The following is a 16731-nucleotide window of genomic DNA, read 5'->3' as shown; positions in this document are numbered from 1 at the left end:
AGGTACCATTAAACAGATTATCTACAATTGCCCAGGGACAAACTGGTAAAGTAAATGGAAGTCAAAAAGCAATTCAAAATGAAGTTGTTCAGATACACATTATGTATGTTTTGTATTTACCTTCATTTTTCTTGATGGTGAAATTTGGATTGTTGGCCATTTCAGGAAGAAGACTGTACAGGAAATAATGCCCATTTTTAGGATCGTCTTTGTCAACAGCACTGACAATCTGAATTACCTTCAACAGAAAATGCTCTCATTAACTATTCACATAAATGTACAATATTGAAAAAAAAAACATGTTCCATTCTTTCAGACACATTCTCATTTGTCCACATGCCATATTAACAATGCTAATTTATAATCTTGCCAGGCTTTTACAGACCTTCAACTGAATGTCTGGGGAAGAGGGAATGTATCTGTCCCATTTAAACAGTTTCCAGAACAAGGAGGCAGAGGTTAAGGAAAGACAGGCACGTGAGAGAGGTCAATAAAAACTGACGCTGATTTGGCAAGTACTAAATTATTATTCAGCAGTAAAGAAGAAAGAAAATCATTTCAGAAACACTTACAATGCCTATGGTAGTCTTTCATTCATATACCCATGCTTCTCACGGAACCAAAATGTACAATCTATCTTTAATCCTTTCTCCTTTCCCCTGCCACCATTTTTTAATTTACTGAATAAATATATACATTTTTAAAATGAACTTTCAATGTGAAGTTTTATATTCTAAACAACCTAACCTGAAAAAGAAGGGAAATATCTAAGTGTATATTTCGGACTTTTTTCCTTAATTTTAATAAAACCTAATTTCTTCCTGTATTAAAGTATCTTTTGTTCTAAAATGCCATTATTAATGAATGATTTCCAGAATAATGCAGGATACTAAGGTTAGAAGAGCACAGAGTACTTGAATAGTCTGGATAACTTTGAATAATCAAATAACTTTCACCCCATTTAATTTACCTGACCAACTACAGTATCTGTAAGTGTTTTTACCTCCATTTATCTCTTTTACCTCCAACATTACTCAAAGAGAAACTGCAATTCACCATCTTCAAATCATACAAAGCTTCACAGGAATATGAAAAGAAGAAACATGATTTTAAAATAATCAGCAAGTTTTTCTTTGTTTTTTTTTTTTTTGTTTGGTTGTTGTTTTGTTGTTTTTTTCTTTTTTATATTTGGCTCAAGTACTTTTGATTCCAAGTATTTTCCATAGAAGTAGAAACAAAACCAACTATGGATCCAGATCCAGCACTGAGCTGAATTTCAGTGGTAGTTAGCTCGTTCTAGATGAGGTTTATAAGCAATTTAATGAGAATTATTGACCTTTCCCATGTCCATTGAATTCAATACCAGTTTTGTTTTATGTAGTTATTTTTGTAATGCCTAAAGCAACTGACCCATAATATTTTGGACAATTAAATTCAGATTATGAATCACTGCAAGTTTAATTTTTGAAGTATAGAGTAAAAACTGGAAACAGGGGCTGATGCTGCCCAAATACTTTAAATTTTCAGTGCTTCACTAGCAAAATGCTAATAACTAGTATTTTATACTGGTTTTACTGCAAGAGAAAGGACTATCAATCTGTATGTGTTACATATACAATAATAATCAATATCCCATTCTTTCTTCTATATTCTGCAAGCGTTAAAGGAAGAATAAAATCTGTCTAGGTAATCAGGAGTAGCAACATCAAAACATAAATATTTGAAATTATGCATGTATATATGCATATGTAAAGATATTTTAGCAGGTATTGATATACACACACATAATTTGTAAAACAACTTAGGAAGGAATTTCAAGAAATTAATTCCCTGCCCAGTCAGATTCTCGATAGGTCAGATTTATTATCAGTGATCTACGGAAAAAATTTTATACTGTTTAAATACTACATAAATAGATTCTTCAGACAGATGCATTAGAAAAGATGGACAGAAAAAGACCTAGGACAGCTTCTGCTTAAAGAAGTAGGTGTCTGATTTAATAGCTCCATAATGGATCTTAGAGAGATGTGGAGTGTGAAATAATAAAAACATATAAATGAAAAATATATAAGCAGATATTGCTTCTCCCACTGCAGAGATGGGCCCATGTACAGATGTGGAGCATTTTCAGCTTTCTCCTAGCAGAGGTGTAAGGTACTACACTATCCACATATGTCAGGCACAGGGCTGGACTAGGTCCTAGTAATTCTGTGTAATGGGTAAGTGCAAATTAGAATGGAAAGCGTCTTTAAAGAAAGATGTATTTTGTGGTTATTCCATTTTTTGAACACTGCTAGAATCAGAAAGCAATAGGGGAAAAGGAGAATGGCACAGTAGAGTCTGGAACATCAGGTACGTGTAATAGGTGCAGTTTATCAGATAGTTATGCAATTTTATCTCTACTGGCTACATAACTTAATTCTTTCTATCGTTATGTAAGAGAGTTGACTTAAAAAGTTCACTGTCTTCAGGTTTTCAATTAAAATATGTGAAAGCCAGTAGCCAAAGCATTAGTAACAGGGGTTTTCAGCTCATGGAAATTTTATAAAATAAGCGTAGAATTTTGCCTAGGTTGCAAACTTCCAAGAAATAAGAGCTGGCTGTATGTTTTGTCCTTTCCTGTACCCCCTCCAGGAACTATAGATACCTTTTAATGGACTACAGAATGCTTTCTTATACTTCAGTTCTTTTCATCCGTTCCCTTCATTGTTTACTAAATCTTTCTTTGCCTTAAAATGCACAGAAAATTATATGCAAAAGATAGGCTTAGCGGAACACTATATTTGTTGTGTTACATGCACACATCAAGGAATTAAGAGTTAGTGTTCCCATAGCAACCTTATTTCTTTGTGCATTTGCATTAAAATAAGCTCTTAAAAAAATAAAAATGGCATAACATATATACAGTGATACAGAGCTCCTGTATGTTTTACTCCATAGCAGTAAGAAAAGTCCAGTAATTCTCATTACCACATTTTTATTAGTATGCTGATGAGCATACTTTATTGCTCAGTGTTGTGTGATCTTGTAATGGAACACTATTGAAGTTAATTCTCCAACTCTTGATTTGGGGTTCAGAACATGGTAAAAAATCTTCCAGGGCTGTCCTGCTGTACCTATCACTAAACAACTTTTTTCTTTCCCTGTAGTAACATGGGTAACAAAGGTGTTCCACATAACAAAATCAGTCAATACTAATCATAAAGAAATCAAAACCTGATTTTTTTCACAATGTATCCATAAGCACTACAGTGATGGTTAATAACCCTTTGGCTCTTCAGTCTTGACATTGATGAAATTATTCCTTGTAAAATTTCAACTTTGATGTTGTATTAAAATTTCATGCATATATTTGATTCTGTACATACATTTAGTAGAAACATAGTAAATCAGCATATTTTGCTTAACAGGCAGCTGTGATTGAAATGGATAGTTAAATGATCCCTGAGGACAACTCAGCATTATAGTCTGCATGTTGCCTCACATTTCTACAAAGCAGCTATGCCTGAAATAATATTTATAGGAGATTACCAGTATAATCATAATGAATGATGCAGAGGGATAAATATAAGCCTGAAGTTTTTATCAATGTATCATAACTATCTGTCTGTGATTTTAATACATGATACTGCAACTTGTTAAGCTAACTTGGAACAGTTCCCAACTTCAAACTTTTTTACCGAATCTGAAAAACTGCTGCAGTCACATTAGTCTTTATGGTTATTTCTGAATTACTTTTCAGACTCACAATACCATAAATACTCAAAGCAGTACAATTTTAACTTTGCCTTTCAGCCATAGCCAACCCTGTGCTGCTAGAACCTGCATTTTGCCATTTGAATCAGCTTTGGCTCTTTAGAGACAAAGATCTATCTGAAGATTTCTCCCATTAGAAAAAGCCAATTCTATTAAGAGAACTGAATAAAATAGAGACAAATTGCAAGAGACTGGAGGAACACTGTACTTAGTTTTACATTGCTCTAGTTTAAACACTGGCTTGAGCACCGATACATCACTGTCTGCACTACTTAAGTGTTTGAAAGTTTTGTAGCCTTGTTTCAAGCAAAAAGCACTTTGCTGGAAAAGTCTGGGTGGGGACTGAGGAACAATGAGTGAAGCATTTTTCTTAATAGTACAGATGTTCTGTTCTAGGAGTGTAGGAAAATAATTTAGCTGGGCTGGAGAGCAACGAACTGTAGAGCTATAGCCAACAAACCCATGATTGTTCTGGCTTTAGCAAGTAGAATTATGAAAAAAAAAAAAGGGGGAATAATAGGGAAGGGCATGAGCTAGTTTATGTTTACCTTAGAGATACTGTAACAGTACAGTACTTTTTTTATTTCCTAAAACTGACAAAACCCCCCATTTCTGGCAACTTTCTGTTGTGTGTAAAAATATAAAAGTTGCACATAAATATCTGCATGGACAAATATTTTTGCTCATCCTCTCCCTTTCCTCTCCTACTAATTGTTGTACCTCTACTGTTGGAGGTAGAGTAAAGCAAAAAAAAATGCATCAACAGTTTTTAATACATTCTGTCACATCACCAGCAGCTGCAATTGCCACTTGCAATTATATCAGAACCCAAAATAGAACACTTAAAAAGTGAACTGAGATAGATGGCTCAATATATTTAGGGGCTACAAATAAGGTTTTCTGAAGGTTCAAATGTGATCTCCCTTACAGAAATACAAATTTGATTTAAACTTAAATCTAAGTTGAGTTGCAACTCTAAATAGATTGGAATACCCCAATACAGTAGTGCCTTTCCTGCACGTGTAAAATTCAAGTTTAAACTTTGGAGAAAGAGGCTTTTGCTACTATGAAAAAGAGTAGCCTCTTTCTCATATTGGCTATTTCATAGCTGAGTCATATTTAACATTTTGAATTCTACATCTTGACTTATTAATATGATTTATTCCAAAATTTGAATATAGAATAATAAGCATAAGAAAATTTAGGGTAGATATCAAAATCTTTACAGAAGCAGATAATTTTTGAATGATGACTTAAATTTAGAACATAACCTTGGCGATTATTCTCGAGTGGTTACTCAAGAGTAACTTTTTTTTTACTTGAGTGGTTCCAATAATGCTATTTGTTAAAAACACAGAATAAATTGCAGGATCAGTCGCACCTCATTCATGCTGACAGCCAAATATTTAATAACCATCTGTAAAGTTCACACAAGGATTCACGCTCAAGAATGACATCTGTCATCAGATAAAGAGTTTAAGAGGTGATGGTAAAATGAAGAACAGAATGGTTTAATATGAATTTTACAAAAGTGCTTAAACAAAAGCCTCTTTTATCAGCTGATTCTTAATAATCTCATTTATTGTTTTTTTCCAAAATGAAATGTGAATAATTTTCAGCATCTCTTAAACCAGCTGAAGTTTGATATAAATATCTAGATAAATGTATTCAGAAAACACTGTGTAACAGCTTTCTGACTTTAGGGAAGCTTACTGAATCCCGGATAAAGGTACACTCATTAGAAATTAATATATCCTGGAAACTGTAACTACTCAGTGAAATGCTGAGTAGTTACATTTCCACCCTGAGCTAAACAGATATCCACGCTGAGCTAGAAAAACTTAAATACCAACAGTAGCATAACTGTCTGCCCATAAGGGCACATTTCAATAATCTGCTTTTCAGTGGTTGAAACGAATTCTCATTTCTTAAATGACAGTTTTTTGACACCTTTTTTAATATACAAAAAAGGGGTGCTAGAAGTGAAATCATCTTCTTCAACAATCCAGTCTTGGCAGAGGTGGGTTGTCATATACTGCTATATCAGTTGTCATTTAATACTACTAAAAGAAAATAACTTCTAACTCTATTGTCAGGTAACCTTCTTTGGAGAATAGTGAATTTAATGCCTACCACCCACATGAGACACAGGAATAGTCGAAGTAACAAGTCTAGTGTCATGCTGTCAACTGCTGTTTATTTAAATAAAATGTCACAATCTAGAAATAAATTAGAAAGTCTAGTAACAGTGAGTTGTTGCAACACAAAATGTTTCTGAAGCTGGACAACAGTTAAATTTCATTTACACTTTCTAAAAGTCTGTACATTTTCTTGAATCTTTATCTTGTCAGTTATGTGGCATGTGAGTTTTTTTTCTTATTTCTGTACATTTGTCCTTCAAAATCGGTGCCCTTTACGAAATCTGTTTCATTTTCTTTGAAAAAGGCTACACAGGTTAAATCTTGCTTCTGATATCTTGCTATGTTTATTTCACCTTGTTAAGTGCTGTGTAAACTCTTTTGCCAACCCTTTTATTTCACCAAATCAAGAAGGAAATAACCTCTTCAGTATTTTTTTTTTTGTTAAATACAATGAAAACTTGAACTCCATTTCTCTAAGACCCCATCCCTCTTTAGATACTTCAAACTCAGTTACAATTTACTTGACTTTCCATCAAGTTCTGGGTTGCTTTCTTGTTTTTTTTTCCTAGTTGTCATTGAAAAGTAAGAACTAACTAGAGATTACAACTGACATATGGGTGAGGAGAAATGGTTTTATTGTTTTAAGTGTTTATTCTAAATCATACCTGGGACCAGCTGCAATATAGCTCAATAACTGAACTGGAATTTATGTTGGATTTTACTTTTACCTATTAAACCCCCTGAACCTATGAAGCAATGAGCTCTATCAAGCAGAGTAGAAACAATGGGAGCTTAAAGACACTCAAGTTTTTTCTGTATATTTTCCTAGCATATCCACCTTTAATTTACCCACCTATACTTTAAAAAATAAGTAAATCCATATAGAGAGATATGTACCACAGAATATGATCATAGGTTTATCTTAAATGAACGTTAAGACATGTTAGCATGAACACTTAGGCATGCATTTTGGGAATAAAGATGAGATAAGGTGACAGGGAGAAACTGTACTCCCTTCTCATACATCGAAGTACCAACATAAAAACATGGAGATACCTACTTGTCCAGGCTTCCCATTCTCACATAAAAAAGCTTCGTGCTCTGATGCAAACTCAGGAGCGTTGTCATTTACATCAAGAACTTTGATAGCAACAGGCACCCGGGACACTTGACTGTGGTTTCCTTAGAGAACAAATCAAAGTAAAAAAAGTAAGCATATATATGTTGGGACTGATACACAAATGCCTACAGAATAACCATAATCTTCCTGTCTTCTTCCATGCTTAATTGGATTGTCTTATCTGTAATGGATCGTGGGGTTGGAGCACGAGATAAAGAAGGATGGGCAGTATTTTACAGTTGAAAAGAATAAACAGATCCCTACTGCAAACAGCATTTGTTGGAGATTAGCTCAATGATCTTTCTTGGACTAAATTGGTGAGATTTTTCTTTGATGAAGTTTGTATTGTTTTATTGATAAAGTCCATTATACATGGAAAAGGGAAGGCTGTAAACAACATAGATTTATTTCTTTGTTTATCTTTGGCAGAGCACAGAGCATTTTACTCTATTAATTGTCCCGACTGCACATCTATTATTTCTTCATTACAAATACAATTAATGTGGAGGCCCACACTGTGAGCTAGATAGACTGTAGATTGACATAGGCAAAACTAGATAGCACTTCAGACTATTAAAGCACTTTGATTCATCTACCAGTGACCAAAAATGTGACCTGTGAACTTCTTTCTTCATTGAAATAATATGTAATCATATTTTGCATTTTTTTGCATATTTTGCTATAAAAGTGTTTTGTATAGAAGTGTTTCTCACTGTGAAGATTAGAATAAGCTGTTAATCAAGAAAAACTAAACCAACAGCTGCATTCTACTTTGCATAGATTTCACAGTCAGCCCCTTGTGTCTTTTCTTCAGTTCAGTATAGATAATTTAAGAGGCTATTTCTAAATATTTTAGATTATTTTTCCCCAAAGAGAAGAACTGTGAATGCAGTTTAAACCGAGGTAACCAATTGATCTGAAGGGGTTAAAAACCTCTTCTATAGCACATGTATACTTCTACAAGTAATTCAATACTAGTTTCAAAATCCATCTCTTAGTGAGTATTACTTTACAACCAGAGAATTTTATCTTGCTTATATTATCAACAATTTGAAGAACTGCACGCCGTGTGAATCAAACCCTGGGTCTGACTTTTGATGGAACTGTGTGCTTTTGCCTAAATTATTACTGCAGGCAAGAAAGTTACTACCATAAGTAAGAATATCAACTTACTGGTTTTGTGACAGCTTAGCAGCTGTCCAAAGCTTCCATCAATCCATGGGGATTCTGTTCTCTGGCAATGCAGAACTGGCTTAGGGGAGGGTAGGACAGAAGCTCCTATCGCCTGGGATTCAATGTACCTTTCATAATAAATGTCTATAAAGTAGAAGTAGGTGAGGCTCCACCAGTGGGCAGGTAGCAACTGGTGGCAGCCCTACAACTGGTAGAGATAATTAAAGGAAGTATTACCATATACACAGTATTGTTTATGGCTTCCATCAAGGTTAACTTTATTGTGACCTAATCAAATCCTACCTCTTGCATCCTTTTTTAAACTTGTACCCTAAAGACAGACATCATTTTTGAGGCTCAACCTGAAAATCTAAATGTGCACATTTCAATTGCTCTACTAACATTAATTTGAAATAGCATAAAAATAATTATTTTTAAAGACACAAAACTAAGCTATCACCAAATCTACTAGTGCTATAAAAAATGGCTTTATGTTTGCTGCATAACCTGAAATATTAAAATCACACCTGTATAGGACATGTAAGATTACAAGACATGTGACTCCAAATGCTTCCCATTCGAAGTCAAAAGTTCTAGTTCAGAAAGAAACATGTTCCAGAAGAATATGAAACCCCCACAACAATATTGCGAGAGTAATGTTTACGTCCAGTTTTTGTCTTCTGCTCTTACTTATTAACAGGTGAGTGAACACTAATGCCATTCAATAATAATGCATTTTAAATCTATAAATATATATAGATTTTTATATATTATATATATAAATCTATAAATATATAAAAATGAATGCATTTAAAAGCTAATATGCAATTGATGGATCCCAAACATTTTAAACTTTTTTTTATCTTAACTTGATAAAAATAAAGACGCTTAATCTTCAGCTTATCAGAATTCTCAGCACTAGTGTCACATTTAAACACTAAAGATTTACTTTTATCTAAATTAATGAAATGATGGCAGTTCAAATTTTAAAGACATTACAGAGAAATGTAATTAATTAGATAAGGTTCTAAAGAATTTATTCATGTCCCTTCTGACTGCCCCCAAAATGTTTGTCTTTCATCAGAAATACAAACATTAAATTTAAAGATATTGTAATTAGAAACTTGATGAGAATTCATTTTAAAAAATAATTTGCTAAACACAAAAGAGACCCAACTGGTTTGGAAAGCTCCAAACAAGGGTATATCCACCTCCTTTTAGGGTTCTTGTGACTATTATGAAATTTATTGAGAAAGGGAATTTTGTCTACTGTTTGTACTGCCCACCACATGGAATGCATAACATTATTTTGTCTCTGCAATGAAATCTCTCTTTATGCTAAGTGTTTTCCCTGTAAATAAAAACCACCCTAAGCATACCTATTCAAGCAAATTTTTATTTTCACTAAACAAATCTACATTTCACTTGTGGATGAAAACACTGTCAAGGTAAAATGGTTTTGTCTGTCCATTTTCATACTTCTAATGTCTGCAAACTTCTCAATGGTAAAATATGTATGCAGACAACATCCCTCTCAAGTTTAAATGCATCTCAGTTAGCAATGCCCAATATTCTTGAATTAGAAGCAGGAAGCAATTGAAGTGGATCCACCCTGTTCCACAGAGTGCGCAAACTGTTGCGTTCACATGACTAACTGTCCTGCATACACAGTTAGCCTTCACGGTCATTAGTATTCATGTTCAGAACTTTTCCTCATTTGTATGAATGGAGAGTCAGTTCTTTCTCAGCTACTGACAAAACTGAATTTTAATTACTATCTTGGTTTTAGGGTTGTTTGGTTTTTTTGTTTGGTTTTTTTTTTGAGGGTTCCTTATTTTTCCCGTTCGTTGTTTTTTTTTCCCAATGAACCACCCTATCAGTATGATTAAGGAAGACTGAATCATCTTGCATGAACCAGGTAGATAGTAGGACTGATTGCTTAAGCTCAAAAATTCAATTAATTTTCCCAAAATAATGGAAAGTCCAGGTGAGTTTAGAAATGCATACAGAAAGGTTTACAAGAATTACAAGCACCTAAAATACTCTGCTTTTCTCTGCAGTTCTCAAGATTCTATTGGAATATTGCATGCTTGAAATGAAATACACAACTTGCTAGTATTCATCTCTGAGTAATATACCCATTTAAATTTACTGAGGATTAAAAAAGGCTACAGAGTTTGATAAAAATATGATGAGGTAGATGAGATAATCAAAGTAAAAGTAAGAAAAGAAATAATAATCCCACTATCAAGCCATTTAGGGTCTCCAAACCTGAACTTTTAGAGGCTACAGACTTCTGCTAATTCTTCTTGTAATCGACACATTTATTCCTTTCTGGAAAAACCTTATGTAACTGAGATAGTTATTTATAATGCATAGCACTAAGCATTCTTAACACTGGTACGGCATGCAGCAGTAATAGTACTAGGAGGAACTAAAGCTTGTAAATCAAACTGGTCTTGTGCTACAACTAATAGAACATAACGCAGATATTCAACTCCCATAAACACTTAAACACTTCATAAACATACTCAAAACACTTCTCTGTTGCAGAATGGCTCTAAGAGCAAGGCCATGGAGCCTTAGAGGCCTTGTGCGAGCAAGGCAAGGGGCAGGCCTCACAGGTAACCGGATACCGGATGTGGGAGGAGAATGTGAAGGAAGCTGTGTAGAACTAACCAATACTGTTCTGACTAGTAGGCGTGGCTAAACGCCATGCGGATTTAAGCAAAGGGCGCCACAAATAAAGTAGAAGTTTGCTTATCACCCATATTAGGTTGGCCTGTCTTGCTTCTCCTCGCCGCATACAAATGGCGCCCGAACACGGACTATGGACTACAGGGCCCCGGCTACCGGGGCCCCGGATTACAGGGCCCCGGTTATCGGGGACCCGGAATACAGGGCCCTGAGGAACAGGGACCCGGAACGGCGAGTGAGCGGCGCCGGCGGCAGCGGCCAGGGAGCGTGGGCAATGCTGCTGCGGTGGCGTGATGGACCCGGGTGCTTGGACTAACCGAAAGGAGTCCACCGCTGGGGCGAACCAGACACTGCTGCGTCGGGAGGCTGATCCGGAGACCGAGGTTACAGGACGACCCAGAAGAAGACGATCAGGAAAAGGCTGGCCATGAAAATGGACCGAGAGGTAGCTCTGGACTTATTACAGTTCTTTTTGTAAAAGCGGGGAATTGAGCCTGAGACTCTAAAGCAGCTAGCAGGTCTAGTGGCTGTAGGGGAGGCTAAGGGATTTTTTGTAGATCCTAATACAGTTTTTGAGGAGAGTGAGTGGCAAAAGTTTGGTGATGAACTATTTGACTCAATGCTTAATGATGATAAAACGGCAAAGAAACTTGGTAAACCATGGAGAGAAGTAATAAACTGTATAAAAAGATACAAGGCGGAAAAGAAAACTGCTGCGGTAGCAACGGAGAAACTAGGAACAGACGTCCCTGGTCGGTTGAAGCCGGGGGAAGATTACAACTCGTTTCCCCCAACTCGCGGGAGCACAGGGTTTCCCACTCCCCCACCCCCCCTTCCTTTTCTCCCCCTCCTCCTTCATCAGAAGGTGCCGCGGAGGAGGTGTACCCCCCTGCTCCCCCACCACCCCAGTTCCGAAAGTAGGAACTTTGAAAAGGACAGAGAGAGTGTGTTAGAAGGCATATGCATGATAAATGTCGAGGAATCCTAAAGAAACAGGGCGGTGCCTCAGCGCCGGATCTATTGCGGCGCCACTTTGAAGCACGCAGTAGAAAATAGAGATTATGCGCTAGCGGGAGATTTGAAGGAACTGCGAGCCTTTCCAACCCACTGTGCCCTAGAGTGGAAATTTTTAACTCAGTTACGGAGGAGCCAGGTCTGCAGATGGCTACATACCGAACGAGAGACATCTGACAAGAAAGACATAGCTGCGAGCAATGGAGACCCTGAGTTCGGCCCAGGATCAGCCCCCGAATCCCCTGAATCCAAGCCACATTTATATCCTCTGCTTCCAGACTCTGACTCTTCGTCTCCAGGGTCGGTCTGCTCAGACTCACTGGCCCTGGAGACGCTCAGCTGTAACAATGCTAAGGCAAAGGTGGAAAGATTTTAATACAATGGTAGTTATAAAGCAGGTAATGGAACAAATTAAGAGGGTGGGAGAATTCCACTGGTAAGAAATTTCTTTGGCTAGTCCCTCGCTGCCATCAGCATCTTCAACATGCTGCTGCACCCTGTAATAGTTACTCTGCTAATGTAAATGTGTGTGCCCTGCTGTAGTAGCGACTTGGTACTGGATAAAACAAAAGGGGGGAGATGTGGAGACAGTGCTCTCACGCGAGAGTGCATAATTGGTACATAAACTTTGAATAGTCCTGAAAGATACAGCAAGGCCATGAGAGGCCTGAAGAAGCTTAAGCAAGCAAGATAAGAGACTGGAATTCACCAAGTTAATGAGAACTGTGGACTGTTGGCAAGCCTTCATGGTTGAGTTCTCACACCTGTGTTTAACCAATTATATGCTAGTCACTAAGGGTCTTCGAGACATGTATCCAATCATAATATGCCAAATCACTGTAAGTGCTTCAGCTGGGGCCTTGGATCAACTAAGCAGGCTGAGTTGCTGAGTTACTAAGCTGACAAATACTACATTGAAGGCAATTTCTGATTTGTTGTTTAATGTTGACTATGAAAGACATGCAACACTGCAGAACCTTTTGTTGTCGGAACAGGGACATGGATGTGAAGAGTTTGATGGAACATGTTGTATGAATCTTTCTGGTCATTTTAATTCCATACATGCACAGCTGAAAACCCTGGCTCAGCTTACCCGGCAACTGCAAGTGAGCAGTGACCTAGGGATAACTAAATGGTTGTCCTCATGGGGCATTACAGGTTGACTTAAAACACTGCTATTTGAAGGACTGCGCTTATGTATCATTGTTATTTCAATCATTGTAGTTGCTAGACTTGCTTATAGTTGCGTGGTGAAAACAAGTGAACAGAACGACCCACAATGTCTTGCTCGCACAAAGAAAAAGGGGGGAATTGTTGCAGAATGGCTCTAAGAGCAAGGCCATGGAGCCTTAGAGGCCTTGTGTGAGCAAGGCAAGGGGTAGGCCTCACAGGTAACCGGATACTGGATGTGGGAGGAGAATGTGAAGGAAGCTGTGTAGAACTAACCAATACTGTTCTGACTAGTAGGCGTGGCTAAACACCACGCAGATTTAAGCGAAGTGCGCCACAAATAAAGTAGAAGTTTGCTTATCACCCATATTGGGTTGGCCTGTCTTGCTTCTCCTCACTGCTTACACTTCTCCACTGACCTTCCTTGACAGATATACATACAGGAAGTCTTAACAAGCAGTGGTCTTTAAAAAAGACAATTATTGGCTGGGCAAAATGAAGTTAATCAACTGTTTAACCCAAAGAAATCCAGTTGAATCCAGTTTTCCTTTATTTAGTTAATCAAAAATAATTTCAAGGCTGTCTTTAAAAAGTCATAAGCTGTCTTGCATTTCAACAAAAAATAAGTACCTGAATGGAAAGTAGACTCCTACAAAATAAGACATCTCTTATTATTATTATTTTTTATTATTACTCTTATTATCATCACAGCATGCTTTGGAAATGGGTATTTCATGATTCTTTGATTCAATGAAATTTCTACCATAGTAATATTTTAAATTAGAAGTACAGGAAGTCCTAGTTCTAACAGAGAGATCAAAACAAAATCTGAATCACTGACTTCATAAAAACAATAGTGCTTGCTTTTCATCCCTGATATTTCAATCTTATTAAGTTGTATTTTAACAGATCCATTCTCATGACTTCATCAAGGTTTTATCTGATGCCATTACTACAAAAAAATCTACATGCAGGACAAGTTTATTTCTCCTCTTAGGGTTTATGCTATTGTTTTCTTTGTGCAATCCTTTTCCTATATAGCTCCACAGCTTATATTTTTTTTTCATAGAAAGTTGGCAAATCTAACTTCAAGAATCTTGAGAAATAAAGATACTATTGTGAAACTGAAATTTTATTTACGTTGAAGTTTAACTATAGAAATCACATACTGCAGCACACACTGTGTTCATTTATCTGAAGTGTTGTGTAATGATTCGATTCAAGACAGACCGAGTGCCTGAAACTGATTCTGAAATTGTCAGGAAAAGACATCAGCCATTGGCAGTATTTCTGCTAAAATAACAGAATACAAGCTATTTCTGAATTAGGATAAAATTTGAAAAAGCAAAAAAAAATCTCTACATAAAGATTTAGATCCTGCCTGAAATCCTTGTATTTTTAAAAGATGAGAAAGTATGAAGAGGTGTGGTATATCTATAAAGTAATATAAACAGATAAGTGCATAGCAGAAAGGCTGCTGTACAAGTTGCTAAGACAAGAAACAAACACTGCTTCAAAATTAACATTTCATTTCTCTATTTCAGCATACTGGAATGTATTAGAGGAGTACAGATTGTGGCGAGTCTCTGTGTGAAGATGTGTGTGGGAGGGAGGAAGAAAGAAAAAGATGTGAAACATATTTCTCAGGTTTGTTCCTTAAGTCATTCTTTGGAAGAAAAATAGTAATGCAGTTGAAAAGTTTTGCCTCCTTTCAGTTGATCACTCCCTTTATTTTACCATGGTCTCCAGAAGAAAGATGAACAAGTCATGAGCACAGTTATGTTACATTCTATTTTCATTTCCTCACTGATAGACTGTCACAAGTTTCACCAAGGATTTCCACCTTCTTCATTTTTGTCCACTTTTGCACCTCTCATTGCCATGAAAAAGATGTCAGACTCTTGAAAAGGCAAGCTTTCACAGGTGTGGACAAACACAGAACCATACATACCCACTAATGAGGTAGAGTGCAAGGAGCACATTTCACCTATGTATCCTGAAAGGAGGACAAGGAGGAGGGGAGGCTGAGGACAGACTACATTTTCAAGACTTGACTTCAAAGCTAAATTTATAGCTAAGATTTCCAAAGGACTAAAGGAGAGATTGTACATTCAGATTGCTAATATTACTAAAAGAGTAAAATGTCTGTGGTAGATGTACAAGCCATGCCAGAAAATGTTAACTGAATAAAGCCATATTCTTCAGGCCCTGTTTAGACATAGTTTTCACTCACTTTAATTTTTAAAAAAATCTTGAATCAATTACCTAAAAATTGCAGAGAAATGAAACATGCCAGCAAAGGACCAGAGAGACATTGTTCTTTATTTTGCTTTAGCAGTGACATTCCACCTAACCCTGCACTGAGTCTTTGCCTGTCATTGTAGTAGCAAAGTGATGCAAGCAGACCATGTTGGCATGCACTTTGCCCTTTCACTTCAAGGCCTGATGTGGCTTCTACTGAAGTCAGTCAGCCCTTTTCTACTCTGGAAGCCTAACCTAGTCTCTGTTCTTAATATTACATTAGGTCTCTACTACATTCTAAATAAATTAAGAATTAAAATGTAAACATAATTGAAATTAAATCAGGGACTTCAGCTGGGCACTTTGACTTCAAAGTATCAACTTGGATTTATATAATCAAACTGTATTTTAAGAAAGTACATTCCTTTTGCACAGATACAATACATATCAATGGAATCAGTTAGTCTTTGTTTTCCTTAACCGAGGGCAGGCTATAATTTGACATTCAAATGCAACCTCCTTGTTATTTTTCATATCATTAAGCTGTGCAGATATACAGTAGTCGAACAAACCAATACTTTGTGAATTGTAAGCTACATTTGCAAAACTAGGAAATATTTGCAATTTTTTTTACAGAAGCATCATATTTTATTCGGTGTGTATGAATGATATTGTCTTATCTGAATGAACAGACAGATCCAAAGGACTTGGAAAGGAAAAACTAAATTGGAAAAGCAAAACATCCCCTCAAATGCAGTTACAGCTGTGAAGAGGGTCTCTTGTACCATAATTCCAGTTATAAGGGAATACCAAAATACACCATTCTGTTTAAATTTTGCCATGCATAGTAAGAGAGGAAAAGTTATCTACTGCTGCAATGTGACTGAGAATGAGGGGCCATGGTCAGCAAGCTGTAATTTTATCTTTGAGGAAGCAGAGGATGTTGAAACTAATTTATATCCACCTTAGAGCTGGAAGGGAATGGGAAGCATAGGCACCCCTTGTGCCACTCTCTCAAAACCCCATCAACCCAGAAACTCAAGGGTTTATGGTTATTATAAACCACCTTGAATGGCAAGTTCTTTTGAATCACAATGAATCTCTAACGACCTGTTAGAGAGCAGTGTAGGGGAGAGGGACCTGGGGGTCCTAGTGGACGACAGGATGACCATGAGCCAACACTGTGCCCTTGTGGCTAAGAAGGCCAATGGCATCCTGGGGTGTATTAGAAGGGCGGTGGTTAGTAGGTCGAGAGAGGTCCTCCTTCCCCTCTACTCTGCCCTGGTGAGACCCCATCTGGAATATTGTGTCCAGTTCTGGGCCCCTCAGTTCAAGAAGGACAGGGAGCTGCTGGAGAGAGTCCAGTGCAGGGCAACTAAGATGATTAAGGGAGTGGAGCATCTCCCTTATGAGGAAAGA

At 36.8% G+C, this 16731-nt stretch overlaps 1 protein-coding gene across 4 annotated transcripts in view; it reads right to left on the bottom strand.

Moving 5' to 3' along the window:
• Positions 1 to 16731, bottom strand: part of CDH8 (cadherin 8) — a 162238-nt gene that overhangs the window by 26664 nt on the left and 118843 nt on the right. For 3 of the 4 annotated variants that reach the window (XR_009964736.1, XM_062618270.1, XM_062618271.1), the window contains 2 exons: positions 6958 to 7079; positions 121 to 238 (listed from right to left, as the gene is read on the bottom strand). Coding sequence is in view for 2 of the 4 variants with exons in the window: in XM_062618270.1 (XP_062474254.1) it covers positions 121 to 238; positions 6958 to 7079 (240 nt within the window). In the remaining 2 variants the exon portion in view is untranslated. Of the gene's footprint in view, positions 1 to 120; positions 239 to 6957; positions 7080 to 16731 lie in introns of those variants that run through there. The other variant, XM_062618272.1, reaches the window with a different exon arrangement.

The sequence above is a fragment of the Pezoporus occidentalis genome, unplaced genomic scaffold (assembly GCF_034315485.1).
Source record: "Pezoporus occidentalis ecotype Australia unplaced genomic scaffold, CSIRO_AGI_Poc_V1 ctg20, whole genome shotgun sequence".
NCBI classification, from domain to species: domain Eukaryota; kingdom Metazoa; phylum Chordata; class Aves; order Psittaciformes; family Psittacidae; genus Pezoporus; species Pezoporus occidentalis.
The sequence above is the reverse complement of the archived record's forward strand: the minus strand, read 5'-3'. Positions and strand labels throughout refer to the sequence as shown.